General features: G+C 40.8%; 1 protein-coding gene across 3 annotated transcripts in view; it reads right to left on the bottom strand.

Moving 5' to 3' along the window:
* Positions 1–7,719: 7,719 nt before the first annotated feature.
* Positions 7,720–21,642, bottom strand: part of NLN (neurolysin) — a 63,544-nt gene continuing 49,621 nt past the window's right edge. For all 3 annotated transcript variants that reach the window (XM_069963005.1, XM_069963004.1, XM_069963003.1), the window contains exons 10-13: positions 16,711–16,897; positions 14,598–14,726; positions 11,549–11,685; positions 7,720–9,724 (exon numbers count right to left, since the gene is read on the bottom strand). In XM_069963005.1, the coding sequence (XP_069819106.1) occupies positions 9,593–9,724; positions 11,549–11,685; positions 14,598–14,726; positions 16,711–16,897 (585 nt within the window). In that variant the 3' untranslated portion in view covers positions 7,720–9,592. The remainder of the gene's footprint in view (positions 9,725–11,548; positions 11,686–14,597; positions 14,727–16,710; positions 16,898–21,642) is intronic.

Consider the following 21,642-nt stretch of genomic DNA (forward strand, 5'->3'; position numbering starts at 1 on the left):
ACTGGGGATAAAAGCTGATGTTCCTGTATAACGTCACAGACAGTGCTCTAATGCTCCGGGCTAGATATAATAGACTATTGCACATAAAAGAGAGACGAGCAGTGGCTTCCTTTAGAGGGTCCTCGTCTCTGTGGCATAAATTTATTTCTGCTAGATGTTCCGCTTAGATCCAATGTAAAAGTTCTCATTTACTTAAAGCCTACTTGTAAGTTAAAGTAACTTTTCAGGATCAGCTGTCCTGTGTTTGTACATGAGGAGCAGCACTATTTCTGGCCATTATATAACTTGTATATGGTATGGCATTTTCCCCCTCTGCTGGCTCCATTTCTAATCTTTTGAGTTGCCCCTGAACTAGTGTTTGAAGACTCACTGCTATAACGTCTCCCATACATAGAAAAGGATCCTTTTTTCTATACCTCCAGTAGTACACCCTAAGAAGTGGCAGCAGCATGGAGGACATTATAGAGTAATACGGAGCAGTTGTAAATTCAGCACTTAGGTGAGATATAATATTTACTAAAGCAGGGATGTCAAACTCAGGCCCTCCAGCTGTTGCAAAACTACAAGTCCCATCATGCCTGGACAGCCAAAGCTTTAGCTTTGGCTGTCCAGGCATGATGGGAATTGTAGTTTTAAAACAGCTGAAGGACCTGAGTTTGACACGTCTGTTTTAGAGCTTTCAGTGGAGAATAAAGTTTAGTCATTTAGTTGACAGCTATTTTTCCCAACTTTACCAAACACTTTGCTGGTCCAAGAGTACCCCTAAGCTGATTTCTCTGAAACCCCCTGCCAAACATAGAATGGGCCCTTCAAGCTGTCTCAGGTGTTTTCCATCAGCAAAGCCCGCACCGGTGTCCGTTTCATATAAAATCAATAACATAGCCTCAGACGAAAAAAAAACAAACACACATGACAGTATACAGTATTGGAGAGCAATTTATAGTCACAATACATCACTAGACAGCACATCTCACATAACAAAGCTAAACAGAACATCAAACGGCAGTATAGAGATTTATTGCAGAACACTTGGAAATGTACATGGCTACTCTTCCTAGTGTTCAGAGGTTTGGCACATTGTGTTATTAGGTAGGGACACCACATGGTCACTGGCACTAAATTTTGTCGCTGAGAGACACAACTATGGTGAGGCAAAACACTCCTATATTGACAGAATACATGACCATGGTGAGAAGCACCTTGTTCTCTACATGCAGTGCACTTTTTTATCTGCACCCCAAAATGTCACCATACTGGTGAAGTGTCAAGAACTTGTACCATAGAATACATAGAACTTGTACCAGTGTAAAACAAGGCACAAGGCAATATGGCATATGCATAAAATCTGATATGACATAGTAGTGTAAGGTAGACAAGTAGTGTAAACATTACATTTAAGGCATAAAACACAATGCACAGAACAATGTAAACCTTTAGATCTTTTTTAGTTAGGAACATCAGAGTTCAGTAAGAGATGATAAAGAAATTACAGAGCGGATCAGAAACCCCATTCTCTCTGCAACAGAGATCCTATATACCACAGTTCACAGTAGCATTGGATGAAAGATGGCATGTGTGCGTGTGGGTTTTGTTTTTTTCCTAAGACAACTTATTGTTGATAGCCCCTACTATTTTCGTGTACTTATACGCTAGGTTTTCATTTTTATTAATTCAATTTTGGAGGGACAAGCACAACATACCCCAAGTGTTTGCACAAAATAACTAGAACACCCCTATTTATACATAGTAAGGTTGAGCTTTCCCTGACCCACCTGCTATTACTAGTGTTCCCTGTACCCTCAGTCATGTAGCTTATATCACTGTTGATAAACTTTATTACTTATGCTATTCTATAGATCTGACGATTTTAGGGGGGTTATGCATAATACATACATACCTGACACAGATGACAGCTGGGCTATTCCTAATAGGGGTGTCTTTGACTCATAGGTTTGTCAGTCTACTGTTGACTTAATCACATCTTCATATGCAGACAGGAAAAACATCTCCATGGAAGTTGCATCAACCAGATAAAACTGCCATTTTGCCTTCACAGCCACCTATGACTACAAGCATGCTGGAATGCAATCAGGGGGCCCACAATTTCAAGATAGCTTTGGTTCTCAGAATTGGGGGCTGTATCTATCATATAGAATTCTGTCTTACTGCATCCACCACAAGAGGGAGCTCATCGCATAGGGATTTATACAGCTCCTGCTGTGAGCTCCCTCTAGTGGTGGCAAAAGGAATTCTACTTTTTAAAAAGTTGCATGTACTAGGAAGCTCCCCCATGAGAATACAATCAAAATATACCCTGTGGATTACTGCAAGAGAAGGAGCACAAGTGCGGGGAAATAACCAATGAGCACTGACATTAGTTGTCGCTGATATATATAGTCTGCATTCTGTAATATATCTTCATTCCTGACCTTGATGTGTTATTTCTCAGTTCATTTTTTACTCTCTACTGTGTAGAATAATCTCCTGTTGCTTCCTGCCGAAACAGACCTTATTATGACTCCATTCTTGTTATAATAATGGTTTGTGTGACTATCCGGGACTGCTCAGGTCATGACCACATGAATATCTGATGCTCATTACCACATCCTCATTCAGACTCTATGATTAACATATGAATGAATACTTCATATCCGTTTATTAAGATACAGGGGGTATTAAAATGTTAATGATCCAATCAGACTCACAGCTGGACACAGTCACTAAAAGTATCCGTACAGCATTCCCCCAACCTGCGGCTTTTCAGCTGTTGCAAAACTAGAACTTCCACCATGGTATCAGAGCATATTGTGAGATGTAGTTTTGCAACAGTCGGCAAGCCACAGCCTTGGAAGTGCTGTTATTAGAAGTACGGATAAAAAAAATATGAGAAATACGAGATTTTGCTGTGTTCTTGAATGCATTTCCAATGCACATCCAGGCTATTATATGCAGTTCTTGTGCAGAAACTGCATAAAGAAGTAAGAATAACGTTTTTTTTTTCTCCGTATTTTGACCAACAACGCTGATTCCCCTACAGATCATGGATTACATTGGGACTTCAATGTGAAATCTACATCAGAAACCACACAGAATTTAAACTGTGTGAACATACCCTGAGAAAAACAGGTGGAAATTCCAAGCGGAATCCCCGCCGTGGACTCCACACGGAATCCTGTCTGCCTCACTGTTATGTGTAGAGCTCAATTAACATGAGAGCTGCGGAGAGCAGAGGCGTCCTATATACAACATTGAAACAGTGAGGCAGGCGGGATTCCTAGCGGAGTCCGTGGCAGGGATTCCGCTCGAATTTTCACCTGTTTTCCTTAATGTTAACGTACCCTAACATTGGTGGTATTTTGGTGCAGATGTGCTCCCACTGAATGGGAGTTATGCTGTGTTAAAGGGGTTATCCAGTTATACAAAAACATGGCCACTTTCTTTCAGAGACAACACGACTCTTGTCTCCAGTTCAGGTGCGTTTTGCAATTAAGCTCCATTCACTTCAATGGAACTGAGCAGCAAAATCCCGCCCAAGCTGGAGACAAGAGTGGGGCTGTCTCTGGAAGAAAGTGGCCATGTTTTTGTAGTGCTGGGTAACCCCTTTAACCCACTACACCATGTAACGTGCAATCTGTTTCCGGCTCCGATTACTGTGTATGCAGGTACTATGTGACTTGTGGGGGTGCTGGGTGTCAGATCACCACCAATGAGATATTGATAACCTTTCCTAATGCTGCGTTTACACGAAGCGATAATTCGCCCAATCGATCGTTTAACGATTTTAAAAGGTTTGAACGATTTGGTTTTTATAACAATCAGAGTTTAGAAGAATAAATCGTTAGAAAAATCGTAAGAAAATTCGTAAGAAAAATTGTTATTGAGATCGTTTTTAAGATTGCTTAAGCCCATCTTTTACATAGGGTGAATCTTTGAAAAACTTTACACAAAGCGATCTGCGAATTTTTAGTGAACGATGAATGACGATTTGTGAACATGTTGAAAGATCAAAATGAACGATTTTTCGCTCGTCACTTGATCGTTTGCTGTGTTTACACAGAACGATTATCGCTCAAATGCGATCGTTATAGAGAAAATTTGAACAATAATCGTTCCGTGTAAACGCAGCATAAGGATGGCCCATTGATGTAAAAGTCCTGAAAAACACGTGCATGGTTTTGTTTAGATTTTAAAAAATTAAATATTGCTTGGTGTGAATGTGGCCTAAAAGATCTGTCCACAATCTGCAAAAAAAAAAAAAAAAAAAGTAAAAATTAAAAGCTATTATAAAGATACGTGTATATAAGGTATACGACAATGAAATCTTATGCTAAACTATATTTAATCAAGTGTGATCAGGACTCTCATGTAACCTTCCCCAGTTGTTCCTGGGAAGTCTGAGGTGTAACAGATCCCCCCTTGGCCAGCTTAAAGAACATAAATCCGAACAGCCCTGTTCCTCTGCCAGACGCTCCTCAGGAACTTTGCCGTTTAGAATGTAATATTCATACACTACCAAGGAAAGTCGGCTCTAGATGTGTGACCTCTAAAATAATTAAAGTAACCGGAGCGACTGTGAAAGTGACAGGGGTCTACCAACACAGCCATACAGATCTTATTAGGTGGCGCTTTGAGAGCTTGCAATCTAATTTCTCTCAAATAAAATTAATTTGTATGAGGGCAAATCCTTCTGCTTCCATAATCACATTGTAGAATGCATTCTTACCCTTTAAAAAAAAAAGGTTTTCAATTTAGATGTCTCAAAGTTAAAGGGCTGGTCCAGGCCTAGAAAACCATAGCCACTTTCTTCTAGAAACAAAACCTTTCCTGTCTGGGTTTTGCAGCTCAGTTCCGTTGAAGTAAATGGAGCTAAACTGCAATACCAAACAAAACCTGAGGACAGGGGTAGTGCTATTTTTGCAAGAAATTAGCTATGTTTGTTTCTAACCCTGGATAACCCCTTGAAATGTTATATTTCTCTGTTAACCTAGCCTAACTTTTACCATGGTTCCCCAGAAATAAGACAGTGTTTTATATTAATTTTTGCACCCAAAGATGCGCTAGGTCTTATTTTCAGGGGTTGTCTTATTTTATCATGAAGAAGAATTCACGTGTCACATGCATAGCAGGGACAAAGCGTACGGTATGGTGGCTTCCGACCACCAGGGGGAGCTCACCACAGCACCCTTGTACAGCACAGCAGGGACAGCATACGCTATGGCGGCAGGTGAAGGGATAATGGCAGACTGTGTGCAGCTGGGGTAGGAGACAATAGGGATGGTGGTAGATGACGGGCTCTTGATGCCTTGCCTGAACGTTTACAGGCTGCAAAAGGGAACATCTGGGTTGGCGGCAGGTGAAGGTCTTCATGTCCTGCATACAGCTGCTCTGCAAAGGACGGTGAAGGTAAGAGACAACTGTGGCAGGCTAAAAGAATCACAGCTGCATGCCCTGGTGTTCTGTTTGGTGGGCATGCTTCCCAACAAAATATTTGCTAGGGGGGAGGCCTTATATTTAGAATTCAGAAAAATTCTAAATATTTTCAGGAGTAGTCAGATGTCTACCAGCCATGCTATACACTTGCAGCTTGACTTGACCTTAAACTTTTACCGAGCCTGTGACTATCAGTATGGTGGATATACTCACCTGCCCTTGCTTAGCTGCTTTTGTTTCAACACATAAGAAATTCCCACTCAACCAATCACTGGCCATAGCGGTGACCTGACCACCAATGGGCCGAACAAGTCATGCATGTCAAAGCGAAAGAAAGAATTGCTCCCTAGCTATACACAGCTGCATCCTCAACCATGGTCATTTGGAGCACAATTGTGGGAAAGAAACTAGAATTGGTTATGAACAGAACTTAAAGGGGTTGGCTCATCTCATTCCCATGATGATCAGTAGATCAATGCAAGCCCAGAAGGTGTAATATGTGGAACATGGAGATGGCTGCATATGAAATTATATATGTATACATGGTTTGCATTGTATCACCACTATGCCATGTAAAGAGGGGTACCCTGAGATGGGATGGACATTTTGATGATAATAATATGAACATCCTTACGAACCCAGTAGTCTATGGAGGCCACAAGTAACATGGATGCTAAACCTAGAACTTCTGGATCAAATATTTATCTTTCCATTTCTCACACTAAGAAACCAATCAGCTCTTAATCGGGGGCAACATTTATACTATGAAAAACAATTGATAAGAAATGGAAGTGGACTCTCTTCATGGGACAGGAGCCTTCCTGCTAAAATATTGGATTGCAAAGTAGAATGTTTACCTGATATGCCTGATCGATCTAGTGCTGCTCAGTTGGATCTGCTCTAGGCAATGTTGTGTGAAGGGATAGTACAAGCAAAAGAAACAAGAAGAACTCAACATCATAAACTGTCTCTCAGCAGATATGAGCACTCAAAGCTGCTGACAGTGCTATGTGAAGAACGGGAAGAGCGGGGTAAACATGTACTCGGTGATGGTCATGCATCCTAATGTCCTCGACACCATGATTGCAGAGGCCCAGGAGGTGGACTGTATGTGTTAAAGGACTTGGCTAGATAATTATTTTTTTTTTAGATAAAAAGAGCTCAGGGTGTGAGGAGTTAAAAAAACAGATATACTCACCTGACGCTGATCCCCCGCAGGTGCTCTCCCTGCTCAGCGCTTCCTGCTTAAGCTATTAACTGGGCACTACCTATGTTTTGGGATGGAGACAGGCAGGCAATAAGACAGAGGGGACAACATCAGCAGCCAGTGAGCACTTCCAAATATGCAGAGAGCTCTGGACAATTAAAGGGGTGCACAGATAATCATATTTAGATTATGTTCACTCGTACGGATTTGCTGCATGTGTTTCAGATAGATAAGTCAAAACTCCCAAACAATCTGCACATGTGAGTATACCCTTAAAATAATTATCTGTGTGCCCTTTTTAATTGTACAGTGCTCTCTGCACAAGCTCTAATGGACAGGCTGTAGTACTTTCCTCATTAAACTCTACAGCTATAACATAAAGCTGAGAGGTGAGGCTATGAACTAAAATAGCAAACACCCACATACTTACCTTTCCTGCTCCCACTAATGCTGCAGCTGACATATCTTCCAGCCATCACTCTTGTGCTGTTCTTCCCTTTTCTGATGAGTATCTGCTCCCCACTCAGCCAACAACAGAGCAGAGTGTTTGAACAAGACATCTTTGGATGATGAAAGAACATCACAAGATCAGCGACTGGAAGAAATCACAGCTACAGCACTGGGGGAGCTGGAGAGGTAAGTATGTGGGCATTTTTTTTGTCATGGAGCCATGGAATTAACCTTGAGTTTTTCCTGGAGAACCTCTAACATTAAGGGTCCACTTGCATTTGTGGCTGTAAAGAACCTCTAGCACTGGAGGATACATGTATCTGTTCATTTAACTGGGAAACTGTATACTTTGTGTACTGCTTGCCTTGTTGCCCTATCGTGGTACGGTAAGGAAATTCAACACTTGCTGCCGGGTTCCCCTGGGGTCCCCCCGGCAGCACATCCTATAATCTGCTTATCATTAGGAGACTCTACAACAACCAGATATTGCTCCAAGCGAACAACCCCTTTAAGAACAAAAACAACAGTGCCATATGTTTGCCTTGCATAAATCAGTCACACATCAGTGTCATATAGCAAAGAAATAATCTTATAACAGTTTCAAACATGCAAATTTTCTTAATTAATGCACTATTATTTGAATTCTTTTACTATGGACCATTTACCATAAGTCACAAAATACTAATATTCATACGTGTATAAACTTCAGATTAATAAACACCTGACAGGACTGTTAAGGCTGCACAGAGCCAGTAACTGCAGGGTTGGCACGGCCACCATGTAAAATAAAATGATTAAAAACACTGAGGAAGGGGTTTGATCTGGTTACTGGATACTTACAGTATATTAAACCCCCAAAACTGTAGAGATATATCAACATTTTTACCTATTACAGAAACCTATCCTAGATACATACAATAGGGCATCAATGATAGTGATACACAGACACCGGACAGGCATAAAATGAAAAGTATGTGTTATATACATCAAGCTTTGAGTGTATTTTTATGACATTCATAAAAAAAACTCCTAAAATATTCTAGTTTTTACCCTAGTAACTGGGGCCTTCTACAGTTTAATATTTAACTTTGCTGTATAGAGTAGGGCAGGGACAGCAGAGTCATGTCAATTACCTTATGTAAGGGTCCTTTTACACACACCGATATCCAACAGATCATTGCAGGTCAGGTCATAAAGCAAAGAGGTTTCTTCGCTTTTCTAAATACATTCCTGGCTTTGGCTTTAAATATCTATCAGATAGATAATCTGTCAAATATCAGGGTGCAATGCCCCCCCCATCCCCAAACGGTTGCATTACCAGCGACGATCTATGACCAGTCCTGAGGTCCACTTCTCTCCTGTGCTACTTCTATTGCAGCGGCACAGTGTGAAAAAGGGTAGGGCCTAGAGCATCCGTGCCCTAGGTCTGCAATGCCCCTCTTTCCTTCTTCCCTGCCTTTGATCTTCTTAGCCACACCCCAGGATTGGACATTGATCGCCACCAGCAATGCAAGTTTATAGAAGGGGGTCGTTGTTGCCTACAGATTCTCTTTAAATCAAGTTTTTATAATAATTATTATTTTAAACTTTCTGGGTGTTTAATGCAACTACTAAAATATATGATCCCAAAATATTCTAGTTTTTACACTAGTAACTGGGTCCTTTTGATATTTTCTGCAGCTCGCTTTGCTGTGTAGACTGGGCTAGGGGCAGCAGAGGCATCTCATTATTATTAGATGGCAGGAGAGTATATAACAAATGACAGCTCTATTGTTGACCTATATAACTCAGAATAGTAACAATACCCACAAATAAATAAGGTCATGTATCCAGCTTCTTTGTTACCCAATGTTGTCCCTAAAAGGTGGTGTTCTCTATTTTCTGGAAACTAGAGTAGTTTTATTGAAATAGAACCCTTTAATAAGAGGATAGAGGTAACATAAATGCAGAGTACTGAATGCGGGTAGGCTGATTCAGTGTGACATACATTTAAACTATAGCAAAACCACATTTAAAGGTGGTCACCGTGTGCCTTGTGTTTATTCCATTTACTGGTTTATTCAATAGACCGGTTACCTGTAAATTATGTCCATACCATAACCATGCATGCACTTTGTGAAAGCATGCAACATCTTCTCAACCGTCCACACGTGACACTTCCTTTTAGTGACCACAAGATCTCACAGACAAGTGAAGCAAGGATTGTCAGAGTCCAGCTGTCAAGTCATTCCTACCTGCTGCTGGATTGTAAGACACGCAGTGAAATGAGTGAACGTAGTTCTGCAGGAAACGCAAACCTGATTGTTGTAACGTTCAGAAATGTCATCCCCCAAACCGTCCCTTATATGTGCTCCAAGACACGTTTGGCATTACATCGAAACACATTCCGGTGTGTGATTTGGCACATTGTCAAAACAGGTCATTTCCGCAAAAAAAGGGGCTCCATGTTAATATTCATTCAGTCAGTCTATTATAAAACACAAGACGGAGGGTATCACATCTATTTTATGGACTCAGCCCTTTACTCAAGAGAAAAGCTTTTTGGTTTGGCTCACGACCTAGAAATTCCTGTAGTAAATCCATGCCATCTACAGAACCTCCGGGTCTTAGGATAAGGTTTCTGTATTTCAATCCAACCTAATGAGAGAAAGAAAAACATGTGATTCATTCATAAGGGGGAGTCTGTGGTCCTAATGCTAAGAAAGGATAAGGGAAAGGTGACAAAGTGGTCTATAAGACATCAAGAAGCATGCATATGCAGGTAATTCTAAAGGCAAACTAAAATTAAAAGGGGTAAAGTATCCTCACTTCTGGGTGCTGGGTGTCGTAACCCCCCAACAACTGGTAAGCTGCAAGCAACCACCTAATGTGGCACAATACAGCACCCAGTGAAATAGTCATGGTCATGTCTAGATGTGACCCCTTACGGCTGCCATACATATACCATAATGGTAGATAAAAAAAAAAAATCACATGTATTTTAATTAGGTTACTATATACTTTATTTTTTTTAATTGTTCAGGCCCTATTACACTAAATGATAATCAGCCTTACTTGGTCAATTACCAGTTGTTTAGGCCATTAAACCTTTAGTGTAATAGCTGATGCTAAAAGGCAATGATCAGTCGGCTTGTTGTGGCCTTTCGACATGCTGAAAGATCAGGATTATGTCACCGACAGTCTGCAACACATCACTCTGTGTACTAGGAGTAGCATCAGCAAAAAGCCGCTGACTTTAATGGGCCAGTCGAACGATCTAGAGATTGTCTGGACAGCCCCACCTGCTGCTCCCCGCTCGATATCTGTGTGTGTACTGGCACAGGCAGCAAGTGGAAATCAAGATGCTCCTTTAATAATCCATCGCCAATTTCCCCTACCGTTTGATGACCACCAGTAGATATGTCATCAATTTCGATTTGCATGTGTAACAGGATATTTATCTATTCCCAAAAGACTTTACTTGGGCATATAAAAATATGGAGCTACTGTAAATATGGACTCTAAAATACAGCTCTGTGGAAACTCAGTTCCACGTCATGTCCGCATTATGTTTTCATTGTTGCATGCCTTGTGCAGTTTTCTGATTTTTATGTCGTCTCTGCAGCATAAATATGAATGTAACATGGGTATTATGGATCCATAGCGTTCACATTTACTCTCCGGCTCTACTGATATCTGTGTGGAGTATACTGATATATTGTGGCCTCCAACACGGCTTTCTACAAGATATGTAAATGGCTCATCTGGCAAAAACATGGGCTTCATGTCTGTGGCCATTGTAGTGAACTGCTGTAATACTGATCCGGATTACAATTATGAATGGAGCATTTTACTGGTGTGTTTAATGGAGCTTCTGCTGGTTACCACCCTGCGGCCATATGGAAGCCTATAAAGTCACAAGACAATACTGCACATACAGCGTTTAAATGATCCATTAGCACTAACATAATAGGGCACATAAAAGTCTACATTTGGCTCAGCAACAGCATAGGTGCCATATACAGTATATACAGCACTAGCATATACCTGCAGTAGTCACTAGACATGCTGGCTCTTTCAGAACTAAACCACTATACCCCAAACTTGCCTACTGGCATCTACAGAGAATACTGGTCTAGGAAGGAAGCATGTAGCTTACTGTATAAAAATAGGCAGATGTACAGGCACCCATCGTTTTCAAATAGGAATATATATTCAGATCAATTCTAGAAGCTGCAAGGTGCAAATAAAGCAGTTATATGTAAATGTTCCCTTTCTCCATATATTTTCGATGTATCTAGGTTAATTGTAGCTCGATACTTTCTGTCAAATGACTTTTAGTCACCGCCAAGCACTTTGATGTTGCTGAGGAAAACTCAAGTCAAGTGCCATTGAAAAAAAAGCATGCCCTCTACGGAAGGACAAGGAGTCTTTGGCTTTTCTTCAAATAGAAACTAAAGATAGCAACAGAGGATGACTTACCTCTGGATTCATTATTCCTTTCTCTTTAAAGCAACTATAAAAGATGTCCATGGAGAAGACCTCACTCCACAGGTAGCCGTAATACTGCCCATCGTAGCCACCCGCCAGGTGACCAAAAGTAGCTGGCATGTTGGTACCTAAGTTACCAAGACACCAACAAAATCACATTAAAAAATTGTTAAAATATCGCCTGAGTTGCTAGTTTTTTCGGAGTATGCATTGACCAATGGAAGAGAGAAATGTGTGTGCAATTTATAGCATTTCTGTTTATAGAAATTTTTCCCTATTGTAAAATGTTAAATTTTTTCTATAAGATTCTTAGAAAAAAAACATATCCTTTTTAACAATCTTTGGACCAACTAACATATTTAAACTCTGCAAAGTCACATGGAGAGCATCCCAGATGTGTCTCTGTATAGTCTGTAGCTGAAAATGTAGTTGTCAGCTCACCGACCAAGAACTCTCTGGTGCCCCGGATTCACATCTGGCAAATGCGTGGTACTACAGTTCAGAGAAGGAAACGATAATCCAGCACTTGATGCAGAGAGTTTCTTTTATTTTTCAAAGCCAAATATACAGACAACACCTAAGTGCAGTGACCCCACAGGACGCGTTTCAAGCGCATGCGCGCTCTTGATCACCTAAGTTGCACTTGTGAAACCCTTCCTTAAATCATCACCACTCCAGGTGTAACAAACAGGTGCACAAGTTAACTCTTAAGACCAACCATAATATCAATATGCGGTAACATGTTTAGTTTATAAAAAGTATATACATTCCTAGGACATGCCTAAAACGTGTGTATATATGTATATAACGGCAGGAAAATATTACCTAATACATGCATAATATACTACACTGTATTCCGATAATTATATATAACATAGCACCATAATCCAACAGTTATTATCATACTGAGATAGCATATCACGCAGTAATCATAGCCATCTGATACAATTTATGATATTTGCTCCAAGCATAGATAAATAAAGTACAAACAAATAAATGAATATATTGAATACATAAATAAATTATGAGTATATTAAATATTTGGTGGCATATACCAACTATTTTATTATACTTGGGGAATTCATATTGCATTTATCTACACTTGTACCTATTTAAATTCAGCAGCACAACTATGGGAATATAACTGTTGGATTATGGTGCTATGTTATATATAATTATCGGAATACAGTGTAGTATATTATGCATGTATTAGGTAATATTTTCCTGCCGTTATATACATATATACACACGTTTTAGGCATGTCCTAGGAATGTATATACTTTTTATAAACTAAACATGTTACCGCATATTGATATTATGGTTGGTCTTAAGAGTTAACTTGTGCACCTGTTTGTTACACCTGGAGTGGTGATGATTTAAGGAAGGGTTTCACAAGTGCAACTTAGGTGATCAAGAGCGCGCATGCGCTTGAAACGCGTCCTGTGGGGTCACTGCACTTAGGTGTTGTCTGTATATTTGGCTTTGAAAAATAAAAGAAACTCTCTGCATCAAGTGCTGGATTATCGTTTCCTTCTCTGAACTATAGTCTGTAGCTACATGGAAATAATGCTCTCCATAAAGAAAGCAGAGATGGTTTATTATACAGAGTTAAAGGGGTACTCTGCTCATAACTTTTCATATGTTACTGCCCATGGTGAGACTAACAATTCATTCCATACTTGTTATTATCTATTTAGTCTCTTTCTTTCAGTTCTGAGCTGTTGCTTTCTGCTGAAGACACAAAAATCTGTGTGTGAGCTTTTCTCTCTGTCTCCCCTTCCTCCTCCCTCCCTTCTGAGGCAGCTGATGTAAACAAGTCCCTATCTGCAACTTTGTAACGTTGGAGGATTAATCACAGTGAGTTCATCAGCAACAAAGTTGCAGATAAAGCCGATCAGGGACTTCTTTATATCAGCCTTCTCGAAGGGGAGGAGGGGGAGAGGGAGAGAAAAGCTCACACACACAATGTTGTGTCTTGAGTAGAAAGCAGCAGCTAAGAACTGAGGTAAGGAGACTAAATAGATAATAACAAATATGGAATAATTTGTTAGTCTCACCACGAAAAGTTAAGTTTGAGTGGAATACCGCTTTAAATGAGCACACCTGCATGCAATGCTAAATTCTGATTCCGTTCCAGTGATCACATGATCGACAGGCAACTGCAGAAGTTACTGGGTCTTAGCAAGCACAGTGCAGCCCTTTAGTGTTGAAAGAACGATTGTACTCCCTACTGTACTTCCTACATCAGTTCAAGTCACAGGGTAGAAAATTCAATGTAAAATAATAGGGAAATCCATTTCAGTTATCCTAGATGGAGTGAAACACTGACTTGATGGGACACCACTTTGCCTAAGAGGTGTAAGAGCTATTTTGCATACCCTTTCTTCCCAGAAAAATACCGTAAAATATAAAGCTAATATTGGTAGCTGCACCCAAATTACGTAAAACTATTGATCGCAATAATGTACGCTGTATTTACACCTCTTTGTTTTACTTGTTGAGCTTATCATGGATAGTATTTGTATTGCCATGTCACTATTCTCTCTCATTTCCACTTGTTCACACTGCCTGCATTTGCTTCTTCTTTTTCTATTTATTTTTATATACCTTCTTTGCTGGTTCATGTGTATTGGAAATTTCATTAAAAAATTGTAATAAAAAGTATGCATAGTTAAATGGAAAAAAAAGAAATAATAATATAATATAACACATATATATATATATATATATATATATATATATATCACAAAAAAATTTTTAAACATGTTTACCATGAAAGCTTGATTTAAATAGATAATTTTCTGATTCCCTTTAAATATTAAAATGTCGGTAAAGGAAAGTGAAACCAACATTAAAAGGGAAAATGCCACCTAGATTTTTTTTTAGATCCAGATACTGTGGCTACTTTTTTCTAAACTGTTTTTATTTACCAATTTTCCATTTATTATATATAATGGGAGCAGTCATACTGCTATATATTTCTATATTTTAGCTACAACTCTGTGTATGTATTGACAGGGCGTCAGAAGTCATACAATACCTGGAGTAGCTGATACTCCCAGGATCTCCTCGGAATACTTAGCATATTCGCTGGCTGTGTCGGCACATGACTTTGTGTGGAGAGACTGGTCTACTTTACTGAGGACAATTTGACGAAGAGTCAAAAGACCTGACAGAAACAAAAAAGCAAATAAACATGCAACGTTATTAAAGAAGAAGTCCAGCGAAATTTTTTATTAAGGTATTGTATTGTCCCCCAAAAGTTATACAAATCACCAATAGACACTTATTACGGGAAATTCATATAAAGTGCTTTTTTCCCTGCACTTACTACTGCATCAAGGCTTCACTTCCTGGATAAAATGGTGATGTCACGACTCGACTCCCAGAGCTGTGCGGGCTGTGGCTGCTGGAGAGGATGATGGCAGAGAGATGCTCAGTGTCCCTCCAGTGCCCTGTGTCCCTCAGTGTCCCCCTGCCATCATCCTCTCCAGCAGCCACAGCCCGCACAGCTCTGGGAGTGGGGTCGTGACATCACCATTTTATCCAGAAAGTGAAGCCTTGATGCAGTAGTAATTGCAGGGAAAAAAGCACTTTATAAGCATTTCCCGTAATACGTGTATATTGGTGATTTGTATAACTTTTGGGGGACAATACAATACCTTAATAAAAATTTTCACTGGACTTCTCCTTTAAGGCTATGTTAACATATACCTGTGAAGATTCCATTACAAGTTCCATAAGGGTTTTACTTAGTTTTCATCACTTTTGAAGGAATAGATGGCTCGATATGCTGCATTATTCTTCTGTCAAAAATGTTTGAAACCTCAACAGAACTTCACTCAGTGGACCTTACTGTAAGTCAACAGAATATGCTGAACATCATATATACATCCCAAAGATTCAGCATATTGTTATAGCTATAGCACTGTGGAAAGCCGGCACATGCAACCACAGTGTCTGCAGGATCTACAGGCACAGCTGCAACTCTCATCTTGAAACCAGGCTATAAGCAGCCCAACAAACTACTAGAGCCTCCAAATAAACTAGCACTAGTACTAATAGAGCCTCCAAATAAACTAGTACTAGTACTACTAGAGCCTCCTTCAAATAAACAGTTTTTCCCAATTAACTTATCCCTTCACTCTAATATTATAATCCCTTACCTATATCATCATTGCACATATAGAAAGTTTTATTGCTTCCCAACAAGAACTTGGTGCATTGTTTTATATCAATAAGTGTATTTTAGGACTCCTGTATTCGTTATCATGAATAATGTGAATAATAATAATAATACTAATAAAACTACAGTGGTACCTTGGTTTAAGAGTAACTTGGTTTAAGAGAGTTTTGGTTTAAGAGCTCACAGTTTTTCAAAATTGTGACTTGGTTTAAGAGTATTGCTTTGGTTTAAGAGCTCCCTGTACTGGGAGGGAGCAGGAGTGGAGGAGGGGCATAGTCTGCAGCTCTGTACTCTGACCCAGGAAGTCTCCGTCACCTTCCAAATCATGGCAGATCTACTTCAGGCTGGGGCTTGCATCAGGGGACATGACTGTGGAGGTAATCTCTCCATAGCTGTAACCCCTCTCTCCCCGGACAGAGAGCGCTGCATGTATGTGCCCACATATGTCCTGCTCTTTTCTTCATACTCCCTGCAGTCTCTGTCAGTCCTGATTGGTCCATGCTGAACACACCCCCTTCTCCATTGTTGTCATGTGACCACACAGACCTTTGACAGCAGCCCTGCTTCTCTATTCTAGCCTGTTGTACTACGCTACTGCATTATGGGGATCTGCAGTTCTTTCCTATATCTACAAGCTGCAGCTGTTTTTTCAGGTTTATGCCCTTACTATACATTATACTCCACATGCTGATTGCTATACTGTACAGTAACTTATAATATCACATATTTAGCTGTTTATAAATGTTTGTTTCATGTGTTTTACATGTTATTCAGAATATAAAATCATTATTTTTGGGGTGTGGAACCACATTTCCGCATTTCAGTGATTTCTTATGGGAAAATTTGCTTTGGTTTAAGAGTGGTTTTGGATTACAAGCACTGTCCCGGAACGAATTATGCTTGTAATCCAAGGCACCACTGTATTTGCTATTAACACACATATATCAAGCTATATAAATGCATTTACCTGTGTTGGCCAGCCTGGATTCGATTAGTTTGTTTAGCAGTTCATCTGGTATCGGGCTGCCATCCACATAATGTGCTGACATTCTCTGCAGGGCCTCTTTCTCCCATACCCAGTTCTCCAGCATCTGTGATGGCACCTCAACAAAATCTGTTTCGACATTTGTCCCGCTAAATCGAGCAAATTTTGTCTGTAAGTAAGGAAAAATAAATCACATGGTCACAATGTACTAAAATCACTTATACCATAAAAAAAATCCCCAGTCTTTAAAGCTTACGCTCTTTTGCACTTCATCCAGCAAAGCGGCGTGGTTTCGGTATAAAGGCTTGCACGGCTTCAGTAAAAGAGGCATTTTAAGTGTGAGTTTTTTGGGCACATTTAATCTATATGACTTTTTACAAGCAACAGGTGGCATAAAAAACCACAAGAATAAAAAAAATTGCACATTTATCATATATTGATGAATTTTTGGCGAATTAACACTAGCATAATGGAGAAAATGCAAGCTAGAAAGTACCATGAAAAATGCTGCATATGAAAAAAAATCTGCTCTTGTTTGAACTATGAGACATTCTGAAAGTAAATCTGTCACCCCCTATGATAATTTGGGCTGTGAATATTGTCAAAGAGGAGGAGCCTTCTGTTCCCTTGGGCCCTAGCACCTCTGCGCGTGTTACTGTATGCATACTACATGTGCGTGAGGGGTAGTAGTGCTAGGGCCCAGGGAATTATAGGCTCTGCCTTTTTGACACTATTTACGCTCAAATAAAGTTTATAGGTTTCATTAAAAAAAACAAAAAAAAAACAGACACAGGTATCTATACAGCTGGTGGTGGTGGTGGTTACGGATTCACTTTAAGTGACTTTTTTAGGGTATACTTTACTGCTTCTCTCAATGATCTCCTTACTGTTTTGACCAAATTTGGATTATATTATTTTGAGTTGGAGGCATGGCCGGTTTTTTGGCCTCCGGAATTAATACTGAACAATGGGTGACTGAGGCATCTGATGTTTTTTCTGATAAAACTTTTACCCAAAAAAGATACGCACCTTTTCTAAAATCTGCTTTCAGAGAGTTGACCAGGCTATATAAGGAACATTCCACCTCTTGGTGGGAACTGAAAAGCTTGGAAAATTATCTGAAAAATCAAATGGTTCTAAGGGGCTTGAGGATAAATTTGGTTCCTGCACCACGAATCAAGTCCCCTGGTCTTATGACTAAATGGGAGAAGGAAGCGACAGCTAGTTCACTCAGATTCATGCAGCACCTGCTTGATGAAGAAAAAATCAAGCTTGCTTCCATTGAATTAAAACTGACTGAACAGATTGAGATCACTAAACAATTCTCAAGTGAGTCCGAGTACTCGGTTAAAGAGAATCAGTTGAAGAATACGATTGAACGCTTTCAGTTCCACTTGAAAGAACGTAAGCATAAACAATACGTGAGAGATCTACAAGATTTTAAAGGACAATAAAGTCTATAGCTTCTTTAATAAGGGGGCTCCAAAAGAATCACATATAGAGGTCTCTTCGACTGATACGGAGTACTCGGATTACGAACAAGAACCTCAAACAAGAGGGAGAGGTTGGGGTCGTAGAGGAGGGGGGAGAGGGAGAGGCGGAGGAGCCTCACGCGGTGGTAGAGGCCGTGGGGACCAGGCTTTTTTAGACAAGAATTACCCCGTCCCCTACCCCCTACGCAACAGGAAATAGTACGGCCAAATGGTGATCTTCAGGTGGTAAATCTGTCAAAACGTTGTCTCTCTGAAGCGGAGATGTGTGTACTAAGTAGAGGTTTGGGGTTTGTGCCCACTGGCTCTTTCAATAAATTTAATTGGGTGAAAGATCTCCATTTGTTTGCACGAAAATCGCACTGGCATAAGTTCCATTATTTGAAAGAGAAACAAAAATGCCAGGAATTAGGACTTCCGAGAGATGTCCTGGAAGGTGCAAACATTTTGGTGGACCTCATGAATGAGGGTGAGAGAGTCAGTGGGCAAGGCCCATTTACCACACTAAAGAATAAGAGTGTGAGAATGCCTCCATCTAGCGAGATCTCGTGTGTGGATGTCTTTGTAGATCGGGTTATGAGAGATCTTGAACATGTGAGAAATTTTCACCCCCAGAACCTAACTAAAGCTGAATTGGATGCGGTAAAAACTTTGGAGTCAGACAAGTCAGTAGTGATAAAGTCCTCTGACAAAGGAGGCAATATTGACCTGATGGACACTGATCAGTACCGTACTATGTGCATGAATTTGCTGTCTTCAGCAGAATGTTATGAAGTTTTGCAGAGTAACCCCACCCAGATGTATTTATCTGAGTTAAAGAGCTTAGTAGGGAGGGGGAGAACAGCTGGGCTAATGAGTGATGATGAGGCCGATTTTCTTGTGCCTAAGTTTCCTAGGATGGCGATATTTTATTCGCTACCTAAGGTACATAAGGGGACCACACCCCTTAAAGGGAGGCCGATAGTCTCAGGAGTGGGGTCCCTGTCACAGAATGTTGGCATCTACATTGACAGGGTACTCCAGCCCTTTGTTATCGGTCTACAGTCATATACAAGAGATACTACGGACCTCTTGACTAAATTGGATGGGATTACTTTGGAGGAAGGTACATTGCTAGCCAGCATTGATGTGGAAGCTTTGTATTCTTCTATCCCCCATCATGCTGGTTTGGCAGCCACCAAGTACTTCCTCCAAACTAGGGGTTGCCAATATGATGCTCACAGCTGTTTTGTTCTGGATCTCCTTGAGTATACCCTCACGAGGAACTATTTTGTTTTTGATGGGAGGATCTTCTACCAACTCAGAGGGACCGCAATGGGGAGTTCTTGTGCCCCTGTGTACGCAAATCTCCTTCTGGGTTGGTGGGAGGAGTCCATCGTGTTTATAGAGGACAACTCCCAATTTACAGAAAAGGTGGGTCTTTGGGCCCGCTTCATTGATGATATATTCGTTACATGGAGCGGGTCCAAAAAAGAATTTGCAGACTTTGTGGCAAGACTTAACATTAATGAGGTGGGCCTCAGATTTACATATGAGGTGCATGAGACAGAGTTGCCCTTTTTGGACATTTTGATTACCAAAAATGATATGGGAGGACTAGACACCACAGTATTTAGAAAACCCACCTCCACGAATGCACTACTCTCTTGGCAGAGCCATCATCCTCGGGCCCTTAAGGCTGGCATACCAAGGGGGCAATACCTGAGGATGAAGAGAAATTGTTCTTCCCACTGATGATCTACGCAACCGGTTTGCCAGTAGGGGTTACCCTGATGACGTCCTACGTAAGGCCTATCGGGATGCGAAAACAGCTGATCGTACCCAATTATTAATACCACGTCAGAAGTCTGATAATGGGAATACAACCATACTTATTGCCACTTTTGATGGAGCAACTGATCAAGTGAGGAGAATCCTAGAGAAACACTGGGATATTCTCCTCCTTGATCCTGACCTTCATGATACTGTGGCTCAAAGACCACAGGTGACGTTCAGGAGGGGGAGAAGCCTCAGGGATCGATTGATCAAGAGTCATTTCGAGAGCCCTGGGAGACCTGGTACCTGGCTGGATAGACAGGTGCAGGGTTGTTTTAGATGCAGTGGCTGCATAACTTGTGCCCACATAGAGAAGTGCAAACACTTTGAGAGTAGAGTAACTGGTAAACGATATGTGATCAGGGACTTTATAAACTGCCGTTGCAAGGGAGTAGTGTATAAGGTAACCTGCTCCTGTGGACTTGAGTATGTGGGCAAGACCCGTAGAGAGCTGAGGAGAAGGGTGGGCGAACATCTTAGGGATATTAGGGTACAAGCAGACAAACCACTAGCGAGACACGTTAACGGAATGCATGGGGGGGAAATCAAGGAAATAAAATTTGTCGGCATTGAATTGGTTAAACCGAACCCAAGAGGTGGTGATTGGGACAGGATCATCTTGCAGAGAGAGGCCCAGTGGATATTTAGGCTACAGACCACTGCACCAAAAGGCCTGAATGAGCAATTGAGCTTTGCATGCTTCTTATGATCTAGTCCCCTGCGCTTTCTTGGGTATACTTTAGGTATCCCCTTCTCAGTATTTATTTTATTTTACTTATTTTATAAGCAATCGTTGCAGCGTCTCTTCTTTTCTGTACCTTCATTAGGGTGCGTTCACACCTACCGCATCCGCAGCTTATTTTTCCGCGGAAATCCGCAGGTCTGGTAGTGCAGATTTCAACCTGCGAGAAATCCGCGTATGTGTGCGTTTTGCGGTTTTTACGCAGCAAGTTTATCGCAACTGAAATGTCCGTTTAAAATGTCTCTCATTCTAAACGGACATTTCAGTTGTGATAAACTTGCTGCAGAAAAACCGCAAAACGCACACATACGCGGATTTCTCGCAGGTTGAAATCTGCACTACCAGACCTGCAGATTTCCGCGGAAAAATAAGCTGCGGATGCGGTAGGTGTGAACGCACCCTTATGGTTGTCCTTATAAATAATCAGGTCTTCACATAATTTCAATGTGTTCTATTGATCCATATAATGTAGTCATGTACCAGGGAACTTGTCTCATGTTTTTGCCCTAGGTCACGTGTTTACTCTGTAATACACGTAATTTCCATTTTTTCTTAGTTTAATAAGTTTTCACACAAACCTCTAAGTGCCTCTGCTTACTTATGTCAGTAATTTATTTTGCGGGGGGCTATACATAAAGAACCAGGTAACGGCCCGTTTATTTAGTGTATATTTGTTGCGAGGAGCGGAGTTGATGAGGTCACGCGTCCCCTAGGCAACGCCTGACGCCGCCAGTCTGATGCGCGCGGCTTTCCGGATGTGACGTCATTGTCGACCGGAACTCCAGCCGGCGTCCAGGAAGTGTGGAGCATGGCGTTCAGGAACAGGTAATTATAAAAGTAGCCCCACACTAGACGATACCAGGGACC

Source organism: Dendropsophus ebraccatus, chromosome 3 (genome assembly GCF_027789765.1).
Source record: "Dendropsophus ebraccatus isolate aDenEbr1 chromosome 3, aDenEbr1.pat, whole genome shotgun sequence".
Classification (NCBI taxonomy): Eukaryota; Metazoa; Chordata; class Amphibia; order Anura; family Hylidae; genus Dendropsophus; species Dendropsophus ebraccatus.